Genomic DNA, 16373 nt, shown 5'->3' with positions numbered 1-16373 from the left:
TGATAGGTTGTTTTATTATTACTATTTTTACTTAGATTAGATGTATTAAATAAAACTACCTTACATGGTTTGTTTTCAAATTAGATTGAATTATCAATGACCATGAGCTTCAGGATATTATTAGCTGTCAATGGAAAATTAAGCAAGTGTGTTTGGGGGTGCATATCCCCACAAAACCGGTACATCAAAATAATTCTTGAAGTATTTAGTGCTGCCCTTTGCCAGAAGTGAGGCAGCAGGACTATATATATATATATATCTGGGAGAGGTTCCTGTATTCCTCTGCATTCCTCTAGTCAGAGTACATTTGGAGGAAACTATTGAGGGAAAAATATACCACAACCTGAAGTAATTCTTACTGGAGTCTTGCTACACTAAAAGACCATTTAATTGTGGAAATTGGCTGTGTTGAAAATTCTGCACAGCACCACGGGAGGAAGGAAATTTTTTTGCAGGTGCATTTGAGTAAAATTCTGCTTTTAGGAATTGCAGTAGCATCTGAAATATCTGCTATGGATAGATCAGCTACCAGGCTTTTAAGGTTCAGTTTTAAAGACACCTGTGCATTGAGCTGTGTGAACCTTGCTATTTATCCATCTGGGATGGAGGAAGAGCCGAGTCAAGCCTGCTGGAACTGAAAGTTAAGCTTTCAGATGTGCTGGTCATTGAAAGTTTTGCTGAGATTAGCATGGCAGCTCTTGCAGTTTAGTATTACTTGGAGTACATGCTGAATTCTTTCTAATATGTAGGCTGCAGGGGACATTCAGCACATATCAACCTGTAATTAGTCCTTCTAAAAGGAAGTACTGTCCTGTCACCGCTAATATGCTGATCATAATGTGTAACAGTGCAGTGCATCTGTTGTTATAATATTTCCACTGACATAACACACACTGGCTTATAAAAAAGAAGCAGAGCTTGTAAAGCTTGCCCAGAAGTCCCCAGTTTTGACTGATTCCTTCTGATGTTTAAAAATAAGAACTGTACAAATGCAAATTTATTATTTTCAAAACCATCACCCTCTGCAAAGCGTAGGAAACAGGATGCAGCTGTTGCTTTTTTATTTGAATCACAGTCAATTAATGTTAATGATTGGTAAATTTGAATCAGTCTCATGATTTGAATAAAAGATTGGTCTAATTTTTTTTATTTTCATGTGTACATGATAGCAATTAAATATTGTTGCTTGTGTAATGCATTGCTATAGTCTCTGACATTAAGCAATGGGAATATTTGACCTCTGCTACAGCAAATGATATAATGTAAGTGCAGCTAAATTACTGCAGAAATTTGGATTTGAATATTTTACCCACTTTCTCTGTAATTCCAGTAATTTATAGCAGATCCACAACTTACTACTGTACTTTCGTGCATCTTGCTTTTCCTTGCCATTGATTGGTTCATGGACTGTTGCCTTTTATTATTTATTTTGAAAGTTTTTCCTAGAAACCCCAGGAGATGGATCTTGTATCCATTCCTTAAGGCAAGTTATAATATCAAATACTGTAATAATAATAAAAAAGCATTAGTGTTTTAAGCAAAGAAAAAAACAGGCAAGTTATAGATTGCTTGCTTTTTACTGACTAAGTAATGATTTTAAAAAACTCTTTAGAACACAATATTGTAATAATTTTATTTTAAAAGAGGGATTAATAGACACAGAGAATAAAGTCTGAAGAAAGGTCAATGACAGCACAAATTAGACAACTGGTGTCCATTCAGCAGAGCATTTTGGCAGTAGGATCTCAAAGCCCATGAATTTGTTCACTTCTCTGCAATAAGACAAGAAACTACTTTTCAGATTAACTGAGTTGACAATGGTTTTCATACTTCAAATATTTGTTCACTGGAAACCTGACTTTGATTCTTGAGGTTTTGGAGAGAGTTCTCAGTTGCCTCTGCTCTCAGCTGGATTTTATTAGAGCCTCATGAAACAGCAACAGGTCTAGATAAACTAGGCATGAGTTTATTTTGCAAGCTCTGGTGACTTTCTCACTCACTCCTGTTTCTTACCTTGATTTTGCAGTGATTTTCCCAATTTCAAAGTGTTGAATGTTTGGCTCATCTTCCTTTCTCATTTCTGGACTATTGCATCCCAACCTTATGATTGTCCTCTTTCTAATTTTTTAATTTTTCATTAAAACAAGCAAACAAACACACAACCCAAAACCACAGAGAAACCAACCAACCAAAACAACAACTTTACATTTTGGATGCAACTAAGACCAGCTGGGCTGAGTTACAGTAATGACTGACTTAAGGCAGTAAATTCATCTTTACTTCAGACTTCAGTTTGACCAGAGTTGTGCTTACCTCCATGCAGGCAATAACTCTCAGCTGTCTTGCCGCATTTTCTGGATTTCTGGTAGTTGTAGAAAAAAAAAAAAAAAAGAAAAATCAGTGAATCTTGAAACTTGATATTAATATTACCAAGTTAGCTATTTGGTTTGGTTTTACCAGAAAGCTAAACCATCACCACTGCTCTAGTGAATGTTCTCCCTCTTTGCCTTCACCAGCAGAATTCCTACTTTTTTCCCAAAGGACCGACACTCCCTTTCCCCTTATCTTCTCATCTCTCCTTCTATTTCATCTTTTTCTCTTTATGTATAAGCCAGACTCCATACATGTAGATGGTTGCTGCCGGTGCTGCTTTTAGGCTAATGAAATTCTCTTGACTACCTCCTGGTAGTGATCCCTTTTTTTTTTTAGCCCTGAGCTATAGTAAGCAGTCAGAAGTGGAAAAATTAGTATCCATTCGATGCTTTCAGAGCCAGAGAAATACCTGGGTTTATATAGCTGCACCTCTACAGCTGTGTGGTCAGATAATAGAGAACACCTCCTCCTTCAAAATCCTGATAGTTTTGTAAAAAATAGGGTTTGGGTACACAGCTGAGCTCAAACAAAAAACAAGGAATTGACCTAATTGGGAAAAATATCTACTCCTGTAAAGTTTTCATAGAATCATAGAATAGTTTGAAGAAAGACCACTGCTGAATCCATCTTTAGAGAAGGCAAGAACAGGAATTAAAAGCTAATTAGCTTTACTTCAACTTCTGAGAAGATCACAGAGCAAGTCACCTTGGAAGCACTTTCCAGTCACATAAAGGAGAAGGTGGTGTCTGGAAATAGCCAGAATGGATTTGCTAAGAGTGAATCATATCTGACTGACTTACTTGCTTTCTGTGATTAAATGACTGGATCTGCGGATGAGGATAGAGCAATGGATGTTGTCTAGCTTGAGAGTAGAGACTCTTTTGAGACTGTCCTTGTATCCAGGTAGGGATGTTCTACACCAAATGGATGGACTGTCAGCTGGGTGAAAAACTGGCTGGATCACTGGGCTCATAGAGTATTAGTTAATGGCTTGTACTCTGTCTAAAAGGTTATTCCAAGTGGTAGGACACGACCTCTTTAATATCAACAACCTGAAGGAGATGGAGTGCATGCTCACTATTTTGCCAGTGGTGCCAAACTGCTGCAGTCTGCACATGCAAGAACAGAGCTTCCATTCAGAGACACCTAGATGGGTTTGTGGAAGAGGCCAACGGAGGCCTCATGAAATTCAACAAGGACAAATGCGAACTCCTATCTCCAGGATGGTCAACAGAGCACTGATACAGACTAGGGACAGACAGCTCTGCTGATGACGAGTTGAGGTCCTGGCTAATGCTATGCTAAATAAAATTTGCCCTCAGAGCAGAGTCAGCAGAATACCAGCTCTTAGCTTTTCCTGTCCTTTGTGGCATAAAACTTTGCAATCCTCAAGGTCCATGAAGTCTTAATGCAGCTGCTGGACTCCGCACTGGCATGGCTGAGATGTGTATTTAGCTATTTTGTGTCTGTGCTTGATGGGTATGTATATATTTGAAGGTTGTGCTAGATATTCTCTGACTGTGAAATTGCAGCAGCAGGTTGTGAATCATGTATGAAATTAAAATTTTGAATGCATAGAGGGCATAGAAATATGGATGGCTGTGGAGGTTTTGCTATGCAGGGCTATGATGTGCATTTCTAAATAGCTGGAAAAGCTCATCAGACCTTGCAAAGACGAGAAAAAAAGAAGAATCCATGAATGGCTTGAAAATCTAAGCAAATCTTTCTGTTTTCTTTCCTCACTGGTGGATTTCCCCTCACCCTACACTGCCAGCTGCTTAAAAGGAAGAACTTCAAGTTCTCACTTTTAGGTTTGGCACTGTTTTTATCATGTTTACATGTTATTTAATTCTATCCTTTGCAGGACTGGTGTGGGCAGGATGAATTCTAAGGAGGAAAAACCTGAAAGTCTTCAAGAAAAGGGGATGGGCGAGGTGTCCAAGAATAATTTTATTTATTTTTTTTTCCCAAATGGAAACCTCTCGCTGGCTGGGAGAATCAGATTTCATTCAGGTCTTTGTTCATTTGAATGAAATCTGGTTTATGAAAATGGAGCATTTGTCATTGGTCTTGCCTTTCCTGTTGTGTTCCCTTGATGCATTTTGACTTAAAGTAACAAGATCCCAACTGCAAAAGGCAAGTGAAAAGAAAGTCTGGGCTTTCTAGCTGGGCACTGGACTTTCTTTGAGATGTATAATTCATCTACACACTTCAGTTTCACATTTCTCAGGAAAAGTACATAAAATAACAACAGGTACCAAGTGGGATAGCAGTGAACTTTGTATTAGGACTGAATAATAGATCTCATAACAAGATGCATCTGAAAGACAAAGTGATGGTTGATAGTCCTTTCACTATCATGGTTTTGTGCATGCTATTTATAATACTGTATTAATTGTGGGTTTTTTTGTTTTGTTTAGTTGGTTTTTTTTTGTAAATTAATGAACTTCTATACTTCTTCCTACATTTATCTTTATTCTGTAACAGATGAACAGACATGAACAGACATCATTGTTACTAGGATGTTTCCTGGGCAATTCAGAGCTTTTAGGCAGTATTAGGAAAAGGACATTAATTATATTTATAGCCACTTGTATTCATCATGGAAAATAAATATTCATTCTTCAAAGCATGGAAGAACAGGGCTGTCTATAGTTTGTTAAAGGCTGTGGTGTGTTGCCTACTCAGGGTCCGCTGTCAGATTGGTTACTCTGACGCTCTGCAAGGGGAAGAAAAAGTATTCTACAACTGATATAGTACTGTTTCCATTGTAAATGGTAACTTTCTTTATTTGTGTTGAATTTTGTTAGGACTTTACATGCAACTTTTAACTGCAGGTCAAAAACTAGGAAAAGAAACTGAAAGGCTTCATTGGAGATTGAAAGAACAAAGTGTCTAATTTTATTCTCATTAAAAGCGTGCCATTTGACCCCTAAATGTGACTAGAACAAATGTCTTGAGATAGAACATCTGTTTGAAAACTACTTATTTTGGAAAACAAGCTTTAATGTTGTATGCCTTTTCTTACAGGAAACTAAAATGCATGACTGACAGTGAAACTGTGGCACCCGACTGGCCTTACTACAAAACCATTGATAGGATCTTATCCAAAGTGACAGACCACAGTGATGTGAAAATGCATGAAAATCAGCAACCAGGTCCTTCTACGTCACAGACGGAGGCCTCGCAGTCTCCATCAGCTAAGTCTACACCTCTGTACTTGCCGTATAATCAGTTTACATATGAAGGAAGGGAAGAGTGCTTTGAAGATGAACATTCAGAAAGCTCATCAAGTTTACTATCTTACAAGCTGAGGTAGCATCTCTTTTTCCATCTCTCTTGTATTTCACAGAATGAACTGGATCTGCTGTGTAAAGGGGACATCCTAGCACATTTTTCTCTAACAACTGTTGTATCTGTCCTGTAACTCACAGATGAGAGAGAGAGAGTTCTCCACTCTCAGCCACTTTGCTGATTTAATGCATTTTCTTTATTCCTTTATGAGAAGGGAGCAGGAGGATTGGGGAAAAAGTCATATAACATTGCCAAAACTCAGTATGCATGTCACTGCTCACACGAGATAGTGTTTGTACTAGGAGTATTGGCATGTTCAAGAGAGTCCTGCAGTGCAATTGGAGATGTAACGTACTGCTTAGATGATTTTTGGCTTGCTCTAATTTTGCTTTTGGTATGAGTATGAAAATTTTCTGGCTTCAGCTACTATTAAAACGGTGAAAAGATGCAAACTCACTATTTCTGTGGACACCGAAATGCTACTCATGCAGTTTGAAAGTACACTGCAACATTTTAAATACAATTGAGCATGTCACTTTTTCAAAGTAAATGCTAGATGGAGAATGGAAATGTTTCCTATTTTGATAAGATTGGAGTTCCTTGGGAAGCAGCAAAAAGGCAGGGTTGTACACTTGATACAAGTTTTAGACTTTACTGGTTTCATTTTTCATCCAGAGTGGTGTGAAATAACAGTTTTCTGGCAGGAAAAAAGTTGATCCTAGAGATCCTTATCATAAGTCTGTGAGGCTTTAACCATAACAGTAAAATTATCTGTCAGTCATGCAATTGAGAAGGTGTTGAGCTGGAGGAACAACCAATCTAAAGAGTTCAGATTATTGTTTCCAGGCCTACTCATGGATAAATAAAACTAGGGTAAATTCATTCAACCATTCAAGCAAATAGTCCTCAAATAGCTGATTATTGTTTAAAACTTTTTTTCTTGGCAACTCAATATATATTAGGGTGTATAATTCTTGAACTTCTTGTTGCTTGTTCACAAGCAACACTTTTTTTTCATTGTAGCTTATTGTAAGTAGTTGACACCCCTGATAGATAGTCTCTCCTGATTTTGGGATTTGCAAAGATCACATTTCTGATACAATATCTTTTTTACCAATTCATAGTTTGATTTCCAGTAACATTATTTAATATTTAATTAATCACTTTTCCATAAACATGAGGTATAGTTTATTCACTAGACTATTTGATAACATCAGACTTTTAAAAAATGCCAAGGGACAACTCCAAAACAACACAGATTTTGTACCATAGGTGACTGGTAGGTGAGGACAGAGGCCACCACACCAGGTTTCATTACAGGACGTAGACAAGCCCTGACTGAAGTCAAGCTAATCAACCACAAAAGCGTATCTGTTGTCTTTACAATGTGGAAGTGGACTTCCACTCTGGTGTAGATGCTTTCATATGCAGTTAAGGTGGACTTAAGCTGCTCTAACTGAATTGTCTCCACAGTGATAAGATCTGGAAAATTGAGGCTATCGGGTATTCTAGCCAGCTTCAGGTTCTGTGGTTTCTCCTTCTCCTTCTCCTTCTCCTTCTCCTTCTCCTTCTCCTTCTCCTTCTCCTTCTCCTTCTCCTTCTCCTTCTCCTTCTCCTTCTCCTTCTCCTTCTCCTTCTCCTTCTCCTTCTCCTTCTCCACGGCTGCCTGCTAAGGACGGCTGTGCCACAGGGTTTGGAAGCTGGAGGGAAGGGCAGGTCAGCCATCAGCATGGTAGGACCTCTGTAATACATTGCCCACTAACTTACAAATGCAGCTATGCTCTCACAGTCTTTGCAATAAAAGAATGTTGTGCAATGTAGTACTGGGCATACCAGTTAACAGCAAGACATGTACATATTCACAAGTTAAAATACAGTTCTGCTGTGTTTAAGAAAAGAAAATTTGAGCATTAGATACCACCTGAGGGACTAGTATAACATTTCAGGTTAGCGTTACAACCAGATTAAAAATTATAAGGCACCTGTGATATTAACGGGGCATGTGTCTCGAAGGAGGAAAAGTGGTATTTTGGTAAATATAATGGGTTTTGAAAAGCTGGTACAGTGTTGGCCTGTTTAGTTTAGCTTGATGAATGAGACAGGAGTAGGGAGTCCTTTTTTGGCCAGACGTAACACAGTGCTCGGTAATGATATCAGATGGGTTAAAATCACTTATTGCTGCCATAATAAGGCAGGGAAGATAATTCTTTTAGGGTTACTAAGGGAAAATTATGAACTGAGAAGCAATTTTCAGCTTAAGCAGTTAGTGTGTCATCCTGTATTTGAAAAACACTTTGAAATAGGCAACAAGAGAGAAAAGAAATGGCACACAAAATGTGGAGCCATCTTGGCTTTTTTGTAAAAGCCCTTGCCTCTAAACGGTACACAGCTGACATAACAGAGTCAAAAAAAAGGAGCTAAAGAAAATACTGGGATTTCAAATCAAAAGAGCATTTGACATCCTTTATTTACCTCTCAATTTTTCATACTTTATGGCTATGTAAAGCAATTATTTTTAAAAACATGCAGACATGTCTGTAAGTAAAACATAGATGCATTTTGCTGCTGTGTATTTTACAACTGCCTATTCTTTATTTTTCTGTGAAGCAGGCTATACACAGATCAGTCAAACATGCAAAAGTAAGCTTACTCTACAGGATATGTTCTTCAGTAACAAAAATCATGATGTTATGGCAGCAATGGATAGTGAAAAAAAAATCTCAAACAGTAATTTTTAAGTCAGCTTTTAAACTTCTGAAAACTTCACTGTTATTCTCTTCAACTCTCAAACATAGCTCTTGAGTGTCAGCTTTGTAGTTTCCACAGTATCCTTGAACATAGCAGGAGGCTACTTGACTATATAAATTGCTGCTTGAAAAAAATTACCGATTTTAATGTTTAGCTTTCATGACAGAGGAAAACACCAAGATTTATACTTCAGTGAACATATACATACTCTAAAGCTAAAAATAGTTGAAACTGGGTTGCTTTCAATTTTATTTAAAATTCATTGAGTTTGAGACTTTCTTACAGCAAAAAATTAAATAAATAAATAAATAGATAAAATTAATTTTAATTTTTGTTGCAATTTGCAGATGAGAAAAACTTTTGGAATCCATATTTCCCTTTAATGGGGTGCCTGATATTTGTTAAGTATTGTTCTAATACTCTTGGGCTTCAACAAAGCTTGTGTTATAATGCAGTGACCATAAAACATCTGACAATAACATAATTATTCTGTTGTGGTCAGATAATATAACACAATGTGGTAGAGTCTTGTACTGCAACTTGAAGTTTTAAAATCAAAATGCCTAACACTGCTATAAATTACTTTTTATCTAACTGAAAACAGTGTTTTTTCGCCCTGAGGACTGATTTATAGCCTTATTTTAATTTTTAAAGTAATGACAGAACATAATTATACAGACCATGAATATGTTCTGCCATTTCTATCGTATTGAAAAAGGGGGTGAAAGAGTTACTTTCATAGTTTAATAGACTGTGATGAAACCACCATGTCATCTAGTCTGGCTTTCTGTTAAACACCATCCATGTATTTAAAAACAATTATCCTGGTGCGGAGCCCAGAAATGTTATGGAGGGGTTTCTGTGAAAAGCTTCCCTTTTTGAGGACTACTGCAGTCAAGAACCCCACGTCTCTGTTGTCTTCCACTTCTTTGTTCCCATGATTTGTTTGACCCTAGGAAATTTTTTCTAGACATCCAGTCAAGATCGGATATATTCAGAAGGTGGAGAATTTACTCTTCTCTATAGGGCTCTGTTCCAGTGACTAATATCTTACTTGTTGATTAATCCCAAAATTGTGTACCATGATCATATGTTTGGTATTTTTAAATTTTTAAACATAGATTAAATAATTCAGTACAGGTGGTTTACACATGGAAAAAGAGTAAGAATTCTAATTCAGGAAACAACAGTTTTGGCAAAGCCTTTAATCTTTCTGAAATTATTCCATGGCTATTCAAAATCTGAACAGGTACCACCTACAAAGAAGTTTGAGCTTTAGGCTATGCGCATTATATAGCGCATCCGAACTCATCATGCAGACTTTTTATCATAGCAAGATGCTTTGCCCAGCTCCAAGCCATTTTTGTGGTTCTTTTCTACACTTAACTTGAAGGATGAGCCTCATTAATTCTTAAATGCATTTGGCTGTATTTGAATGAATCTAGTTTACTAGAAGATGCAGCGTCCCTGATCCTCAGTCCTGAAACTCTAAAGATCTCTGTTTTCAATATTAATATTACTTATTTCTAGATAATTGTTAATTATTTTCCATGAAGATGTGGGTCATGGTGATCTACTCGGGTTTATACATAACCAAAAAAACCACAACCAAATCAGAAATAGCTGTTGAGAGCTGTAAATCCCAGAAACTGATGGTACTAGAGACCCATTTGTCCTGATGTAGTCGGAAAGGCAGAACTACTTTTATTGTTTTGTGGAAGTAACACATTTTGGTAAGCAGATTACTCTTTGTATTCAACTGCTTCATTAATTATTCACACACGTATCTGAAACGAGCCTTATTGGGTGAGTATAGGTAATTAATCAAGGAACTTTTAATTGAACAGTGAATTAAATTGATCTTAGATAGATAGACAGCAAATGCATTTGAGACTTATGTAGTATCTTTCCTAATTATATCTAGAGGTTTTGTTTTTTTCACCATGGTTCCCAATAAACATTGCATTTCTCCTAGATGAGAGGGAACATTTTCTTTCCCTTGTTTTGCGACATTTGAACCCTACCTGTCTCTTTCAGAGCATAGCAGAGAAAATCTTTCGCAAGGTACTGCTTGGAGCGTGGTCCCAATGCTAGAACTCTTCCATGTTTTGTTTGTGTGGTCAGGCGAATACTAGTGCCAATTATCTTGGAGTTTCCCTGCTGTGGACACCTGAGGCCCAAGAGTATCGGCAAATTGTATTTGAGGTCTTGGATTTCCTAGATGCCTATTTCCTCCAGATCTCAAAGTCCACCTTCAGAGACTAAGACTGACAAAGAGTTAGTAGAGGCTGTGGGTGCTGTCAGGATCTGTTGCTGCACCCCTATTATCACACAAATGTTGGCTGCCCAGGAATGCAACATGGAGATGCAGAAACAAGAACTGATTGGTGTTTGGTACAGCAAACATTGGTTGCTTCTTATGCTGGTAGCTATACACTGCCAAACTAGGCATGCTCCAGCTGTAACTGTGCTGAGCCAATATTCCTGTTCCTGTGTCCCTCTTGACTTTCTGTTATAAGAAGTTATTGACATGGAGAGATCTTTCAGACATGCTACCTAGGAGATCTACAACTTCTCAAGAAAGATGACTCAGTATCTGGGGAAACACTTCACTATTCAAATAACTCCTTCAGGCATCAGTGGATGTTTTACATCATTTCATATTGCTGAGGATTCTTTATTTGTAAAGTAGATTTTTTTAGATCTTTGTCTTGTAGACCCCTCTTCAAGAGCTCTCCTTCAAGACCTATTCTGCAAGAAGAGAGGCTTGTGAATTCCAAATGCTCACTGTGGACTTCTGAGTGGTCATAAAACCCTCTCTTTGACAGTCACTGTGGCTGGAGAGAAAAGGAGATTGGGAACACTGCCAAAGCTAGGGGTGTCAGAAATAAGTATTTCTTTTCAGTGAAGGCTGCCTAATAACCAAATCTTGTTTGTTAATTCTAAACAAACACCGAGAGTACTTAGAAGGTCTTGAAGATTCCTTGTGCCCTGGATTTTGAGGGGATTTCTCTGTGCTGAAACCCAATTTTGAGCAAGCATTTGTCAGCAGGTGCTTTGTCAGTTATCAGCAGACTGCAGATAATGCTGATACGGTTTCCCAGGTAGCTGCCATCACCATTCGTTTTGCCTGTCTTTCCTCCCTAGAGATGTGCAGGACAGTCATTGTCTTGGACCTATGGTTATATGTCTTACAGTTTTTAGATGGACCACATTTGTTTAGCTGAAAAACAGATAGAATCCTGTACAGACTCTCGGATAATACTTCAAAGATATTTTTTTTTTCTTAAAAATCAGGCTTGTTTTACACCTTTTGATCCAAATAACTCCGTCTTTTTTATTTTCTTCCTCATGTTTTATTTTGGTCCTGATTGAAATTGAAAACTAAATGGCAGCCACAATTGCCAAGAAAGTTATGCAATACTCAGTGCAGCACAGTGCCATTGATATGCCTTGGAGTTTGTCTCTCATTCCTTATTAAGGTCTGTTCTCATCAGGGTTTACTTTGACAAGGTGCAAGCCCTCTAGTGGCTCCAGGAGCCGCTTCTTACCTGTTTCACACAAGAGGGTTTTACCATGGCAACTTTCTAGTACTGTACAGGGAAGAGAATAGAGATTCACCGAGTTTCCAATAGCTAAATCCACTCTGAAGACAAGTTCAAATTCAAAAGGTGACTTTGGCTAAAATAATACCATAATTTCAGAAAGTTTCTTGCTCTGCTTCCTGGAAAGCATACATTATTTGTGAATGTGAGTACAGCGACAACAACTTTGGAATAATGGATTCAGTATTGTCCTTAGATGGCTGTAGACCGTTTCCACTTGCTTGACCTCTTTAAGAATCACGTTCCAAATCATTCTTGCCCTTAGAGTTAATAGAGAGCAAACAGAATTTGCTGTCAGCCAAGATCCATTCTGGCTGTGACGATCTGGGTGATCAGCTTGCAAGCTTTACCCATAGCTGGAGGAGAGCAGAATGTATTTAAAAAGTGTTAAAAAGCATTTTCTCCAGATGGGATGGTTATTGCAGCTTTTGACTTGGAGTTTTAATGGCCAGATGAGCAAAATTTCTCTCCCAATACAGTTTATAAATTCAATATGTAAGAAATATCAAGATTAATTAAAAAAAGCCCGGTATTCTGCAGGGAAAATTCTTACTAAAACCAATGAGATGTAGATTAATTTTTTTACAGTCTGTAACATGATGCAATAATACAGTAAATACTTCCATTTTCACATGAACTTGAGAGGGAATTTATTAGAGAACACAGTGCAATTTAAAAAAATAAGACTAGGCTGTAGCTTGGCCATGAATGTAGTAAAGAATGTTAGGTGCTTACATAGATTTTTTAATAAATGTGAGTTTAATTGTTAACAAATATTCACATTTCAGAGCTGAAGAAAGACCGATTAAGAAAAGAAAAATGCAAAGCTGCAGCTTCCAAAAGAAGAAACTAAAATTAATGGAGGCCATGTTGGAAGAACAAAAGAAGTTGAGTAGAGCTATGGAGGAAACCTGTAGAGAAGTACGCAGGATTCTGGATCAGCAAAACATCATTCAAGTTCAAAGCTTACAGTTACAGGAGAGAATGATGAATCTATTGGAGAAGATGATCTCCAAATCTAACGTGTAATTTCCTTTGTGAATGCCTTTGAGATTACGATTGACATAGATATCCCTTTATTACACACCATATGTGTGTCTGTTGCCCTATTCCCAGGTTTTCCATGGAAATTAAAACCCTAGTGTAATCTTAGTTAAGCGAAGAGAAGAGATAATGCAGGGTGAGAACTATCCAGTATAATGAAATTAGTGCAATATATGCCTAAGTTGAATTATTTTTATACAGAAAGGTTAAGGGATGAATAGCTCTGGGAAATTCAGTACTATTTATGCCTCGATCAGGTATTGTTTTACAAACAGTGGTGGTGTTTATTGCTTCACGTCAAGGACTATAGCTTATAGCTTGACCTGTTGTAGAATGAAATAGTACATTTCTAAACATGGTAATTGCATCTTCATTTTGCTGATGATTAAACCCTGTTTTGAAATAGAAGATGTGATGGTACAAGTGACCTATGGTTCTTGTGAAGAGCTAATTGGGACTATGAGATAAATAATTTTAAACTCCATGCCTGATACGTATAGTACTCTAAAGTATTAGGGTAAGAATAGTCTATTCAAATACACTTTTGATATAAAAAGAAAACCCCCAAACCACCTTACTATATACTTAATACTAAAATGTATAGAAGATACTTGAATTTGCTTTTGATATTAAATGTTTAATTTTTTTCATTATTAACTGGAATCTGTTGACTTAATGAACAACCAGCAATGAAAACTCTCATTTATTCTCTATCACAAAAGAAAAATATTGTACTGTGTGTATATACATATATATATAATCTATCAAATGAAATAAAGAAAAAGGAGAAACATATTATTGCTCGGCAGATAGTATGCTTTGGGACAGTGACAAATACTAGGAGAGACAACCGTGGTCAAAGGTTTTTAATTCTTAGTTGCAGTGTAAAGATCTCCTATACCGATGCCCAAAATATATGGATGGAAGTCATGAAGAACATTCAACATCTTGGGTATGTAATTAGCTGGTTTAAGGTGTGGTCTGTAAGGCAGATCGGGATTGATGCACCACAAGAGGGAGCTAAAGGCATAAAGGAGTGTATTGAAATCGGTTCGATGAGGGACCAGCATGTGTCTGACTCTTCAATGAAATATGACATTGACATAACCTTTAACATCAATTCTAAAAATCGTCAGCTGAATTTCCTCTACACAACTTCTTTTTGTGTTTTGCTTGAAATACATATTTCTGCTACTTTCAATATATTTGTGAGACTGAAGGTTACATTAAGATATAGAAGTATGAAAAGTATAGAACTAACTTTAGTGTTAGCAACTCAGGCCGTTTTCCATTCTCACTGTTAAATAGCGTCCCCTCTTGAAACTTTGTTTTTGAAGATGTTTGCATTTTCCTGCATAAATTAATGTAGTGTTGCTTAAGCTAATGTTAGCTAAACTATTTTAAAACCCAGGCCAAAGCAATTAATCTGTAATTATGCTTGGTGAACAGGATAAAGGTTACTTATGAAGCAAATTAATAATATGTGGAAATACTTCTTAAAAGATCCTGCAGGTATGAAGATTAAGAATGATTAAGTATGTAAATGCGGCCCATTCCTACAGAGTTTAATTCCCAATAACAAGATAATTCAAATGTATTAGAAGACTGAACCTGCAGAAAGTAGGCTGCTGAAGAATAAATTAAATAACTTTCCTTCACTCCACCTTTTCTACAGAGATTTGGTGACTGGGAAAAGGGCAACTGTCTGGTCTGATCCTGCAAAGACAGGGTGATAACTGACACTTAGCAAAAGTGAACTCCAAATAATTTTGTTCATGTAAATTGAATTAGTCATATTTGAAAGAGAATCCTGAAACATTTTGTTTCTGCCTGCAGAGCTACTGGTAGAACTAGGACTGTTTCTATGTCATAATGTCGTATAGGTGATCAGAATATCTACAAGAACATTGTCATACAGGCGTATAAGAGAGAATGAATATATGTTCTGTGCTTTGTCATGGTTTTTCACATTCCAAATGTAGATCTGTCACAGATTCAGGTAAGCCGATGTATCCATGTTGTAATGCTTCCTGACACTTTAACCTACTTAAAGTAAAATATAAAGAAACCTTCCCTGACTCCATGGGAGTTAATAATATTTACCGATATTATCTACTTGAACTTTATAGCAATTAAATCCAATTAATAAGCAATAACAATGGCAGCATATCAGAACACTGTACCACAGGGTAGGTAACCCCTCTCCTGGCATGCTATGAGAATTATAACTCCAGAGCTGTAGGAACACAGGAATGGAGGAAATCCACTGCTTCCTTGCATGCTACCATAAGCAACGCTGTTCATGTAATCTCTTTTGTAACTGTGCGGACCTGTAACTTAAAATGAATAAGGTGTTTTGTCCCCAGAGCTATACGGAGACCTGCATTACAGATGGGTGAGCTGTGATTTACATTACTTCTGGGATTATTCCTGTTCAATATATACCAATTTCTTCTTGTATCAACACTGTGATTTTGCTGCATTCTATAGCATTTACTCTTGAGAGCCAAGAGGTCATGTCCCATGCAGCCCTTCTTCAGAAGAATAACACTCTTTTATAAGGTAGGGATTATTCTAATGACTGTTTTTGCTAATTTTACTCTTTGGGTTTGTCCTTTTTAAAGATGAATGACCATAATGATATACAGCATTCTAGATGGGACTCTGGACATTGTCTTGCATAACTGCATTAAAGGAAGTGGTGTTTTCTGGAGGTTGTGAGATTTTATTTCTATATAAACCATCATTTTTTCAGAAATTCAATTTTAAAACCTCATCTCTCTAACAAAAGGCTTTATTCCCATTCTTCCAGATTGTGTGCTTTAGCCCTCGTTTTGACCAGAGTGTAAACACAACACTGCTGTAGACAAATATAAGTAGTTTCATGCATGACAGAATTTTTCTAATGCTCTTTTTGACAACAGATTGAAAATTCTCTACCTACCCATAGTTTCTTTTCGCTTGTTTCATTTGTTTTAGTAAAGGCTGAACGTATAGTCTGAGTGATTTTTCTTTTTTCTTTTAAGGTAGACACAGATTTCTCATCTATACGGACAGTTAGCTGCAGGTAAATCTATTTGAATGTTTGAGGTATTCAGACTAATTGCAACTTGTAAGACCTGTCTAAAATTAGAATGTGTGGTAAAATTCCTTGTTTTACAAAACTGAGACACTGCTGCTGTGTCTGTACAAACAGGGAGTTTAGAATGTAATAAGGATTCATGGAGAGCACATCAGGGGTTACTCAGGTTTATCATTGTGACAATGATATTAAAGAAAACTCCCTCATGGCTACTGTAAGTGTGATCA

The 16373-nt window shown here is 37.0% G+C and overlaps 1 protein-coding gene across 3 annotated transcripts in view; it reads left to right on the top strand.

Annotated features, from left to right (window-relative positions):
- The window catches only part of MSANTD1 (Myb/SANT DNA binding domain containing 1), a 43528-nt gene extending 27499 nt beyond the window's left edge, over positions 1–16029 (top strand). For all 3 annotated transcript variants that reach the window (XM_069856418.1, XM_069856420.1, XM_069856419.1), the window contains 2 exons: positions 5404–5688; positions 12809–16029. In XM_069856418.1, coding sequence (XP_069712519.1) covers positions 5404–5688; positions 12809–13049 — 526 coding nt within the window. In that variant the 3' untranslated portion in view covers positions 13050–16029. The remainder of the gene's footprint in view (positions 1–5403; positions 5689–12808) is intronic.
- Positions 16030–16373: the final 344 nt, after the last annotated feature.

Source organism: Phaenicophaeus curvirostris, chromosome 4 (genome assembly GCF_032191515.1).
Source record: "Phaenicophaeus curvirostris isolate KB17595 chromosome 4, BPBGC_Pcur_1.0, whole genome shotgun sequence".
Lineage (NCBI taxonomy): Eukaryota > Metazoa > Chordata > Aves > Cuculiformes > Cuculidae > Phaenicophaeus > Phaenicophaeus curvirostris.
This window is presented reverse-complemented; position numbering and strand designations above follow the sequence as displayed.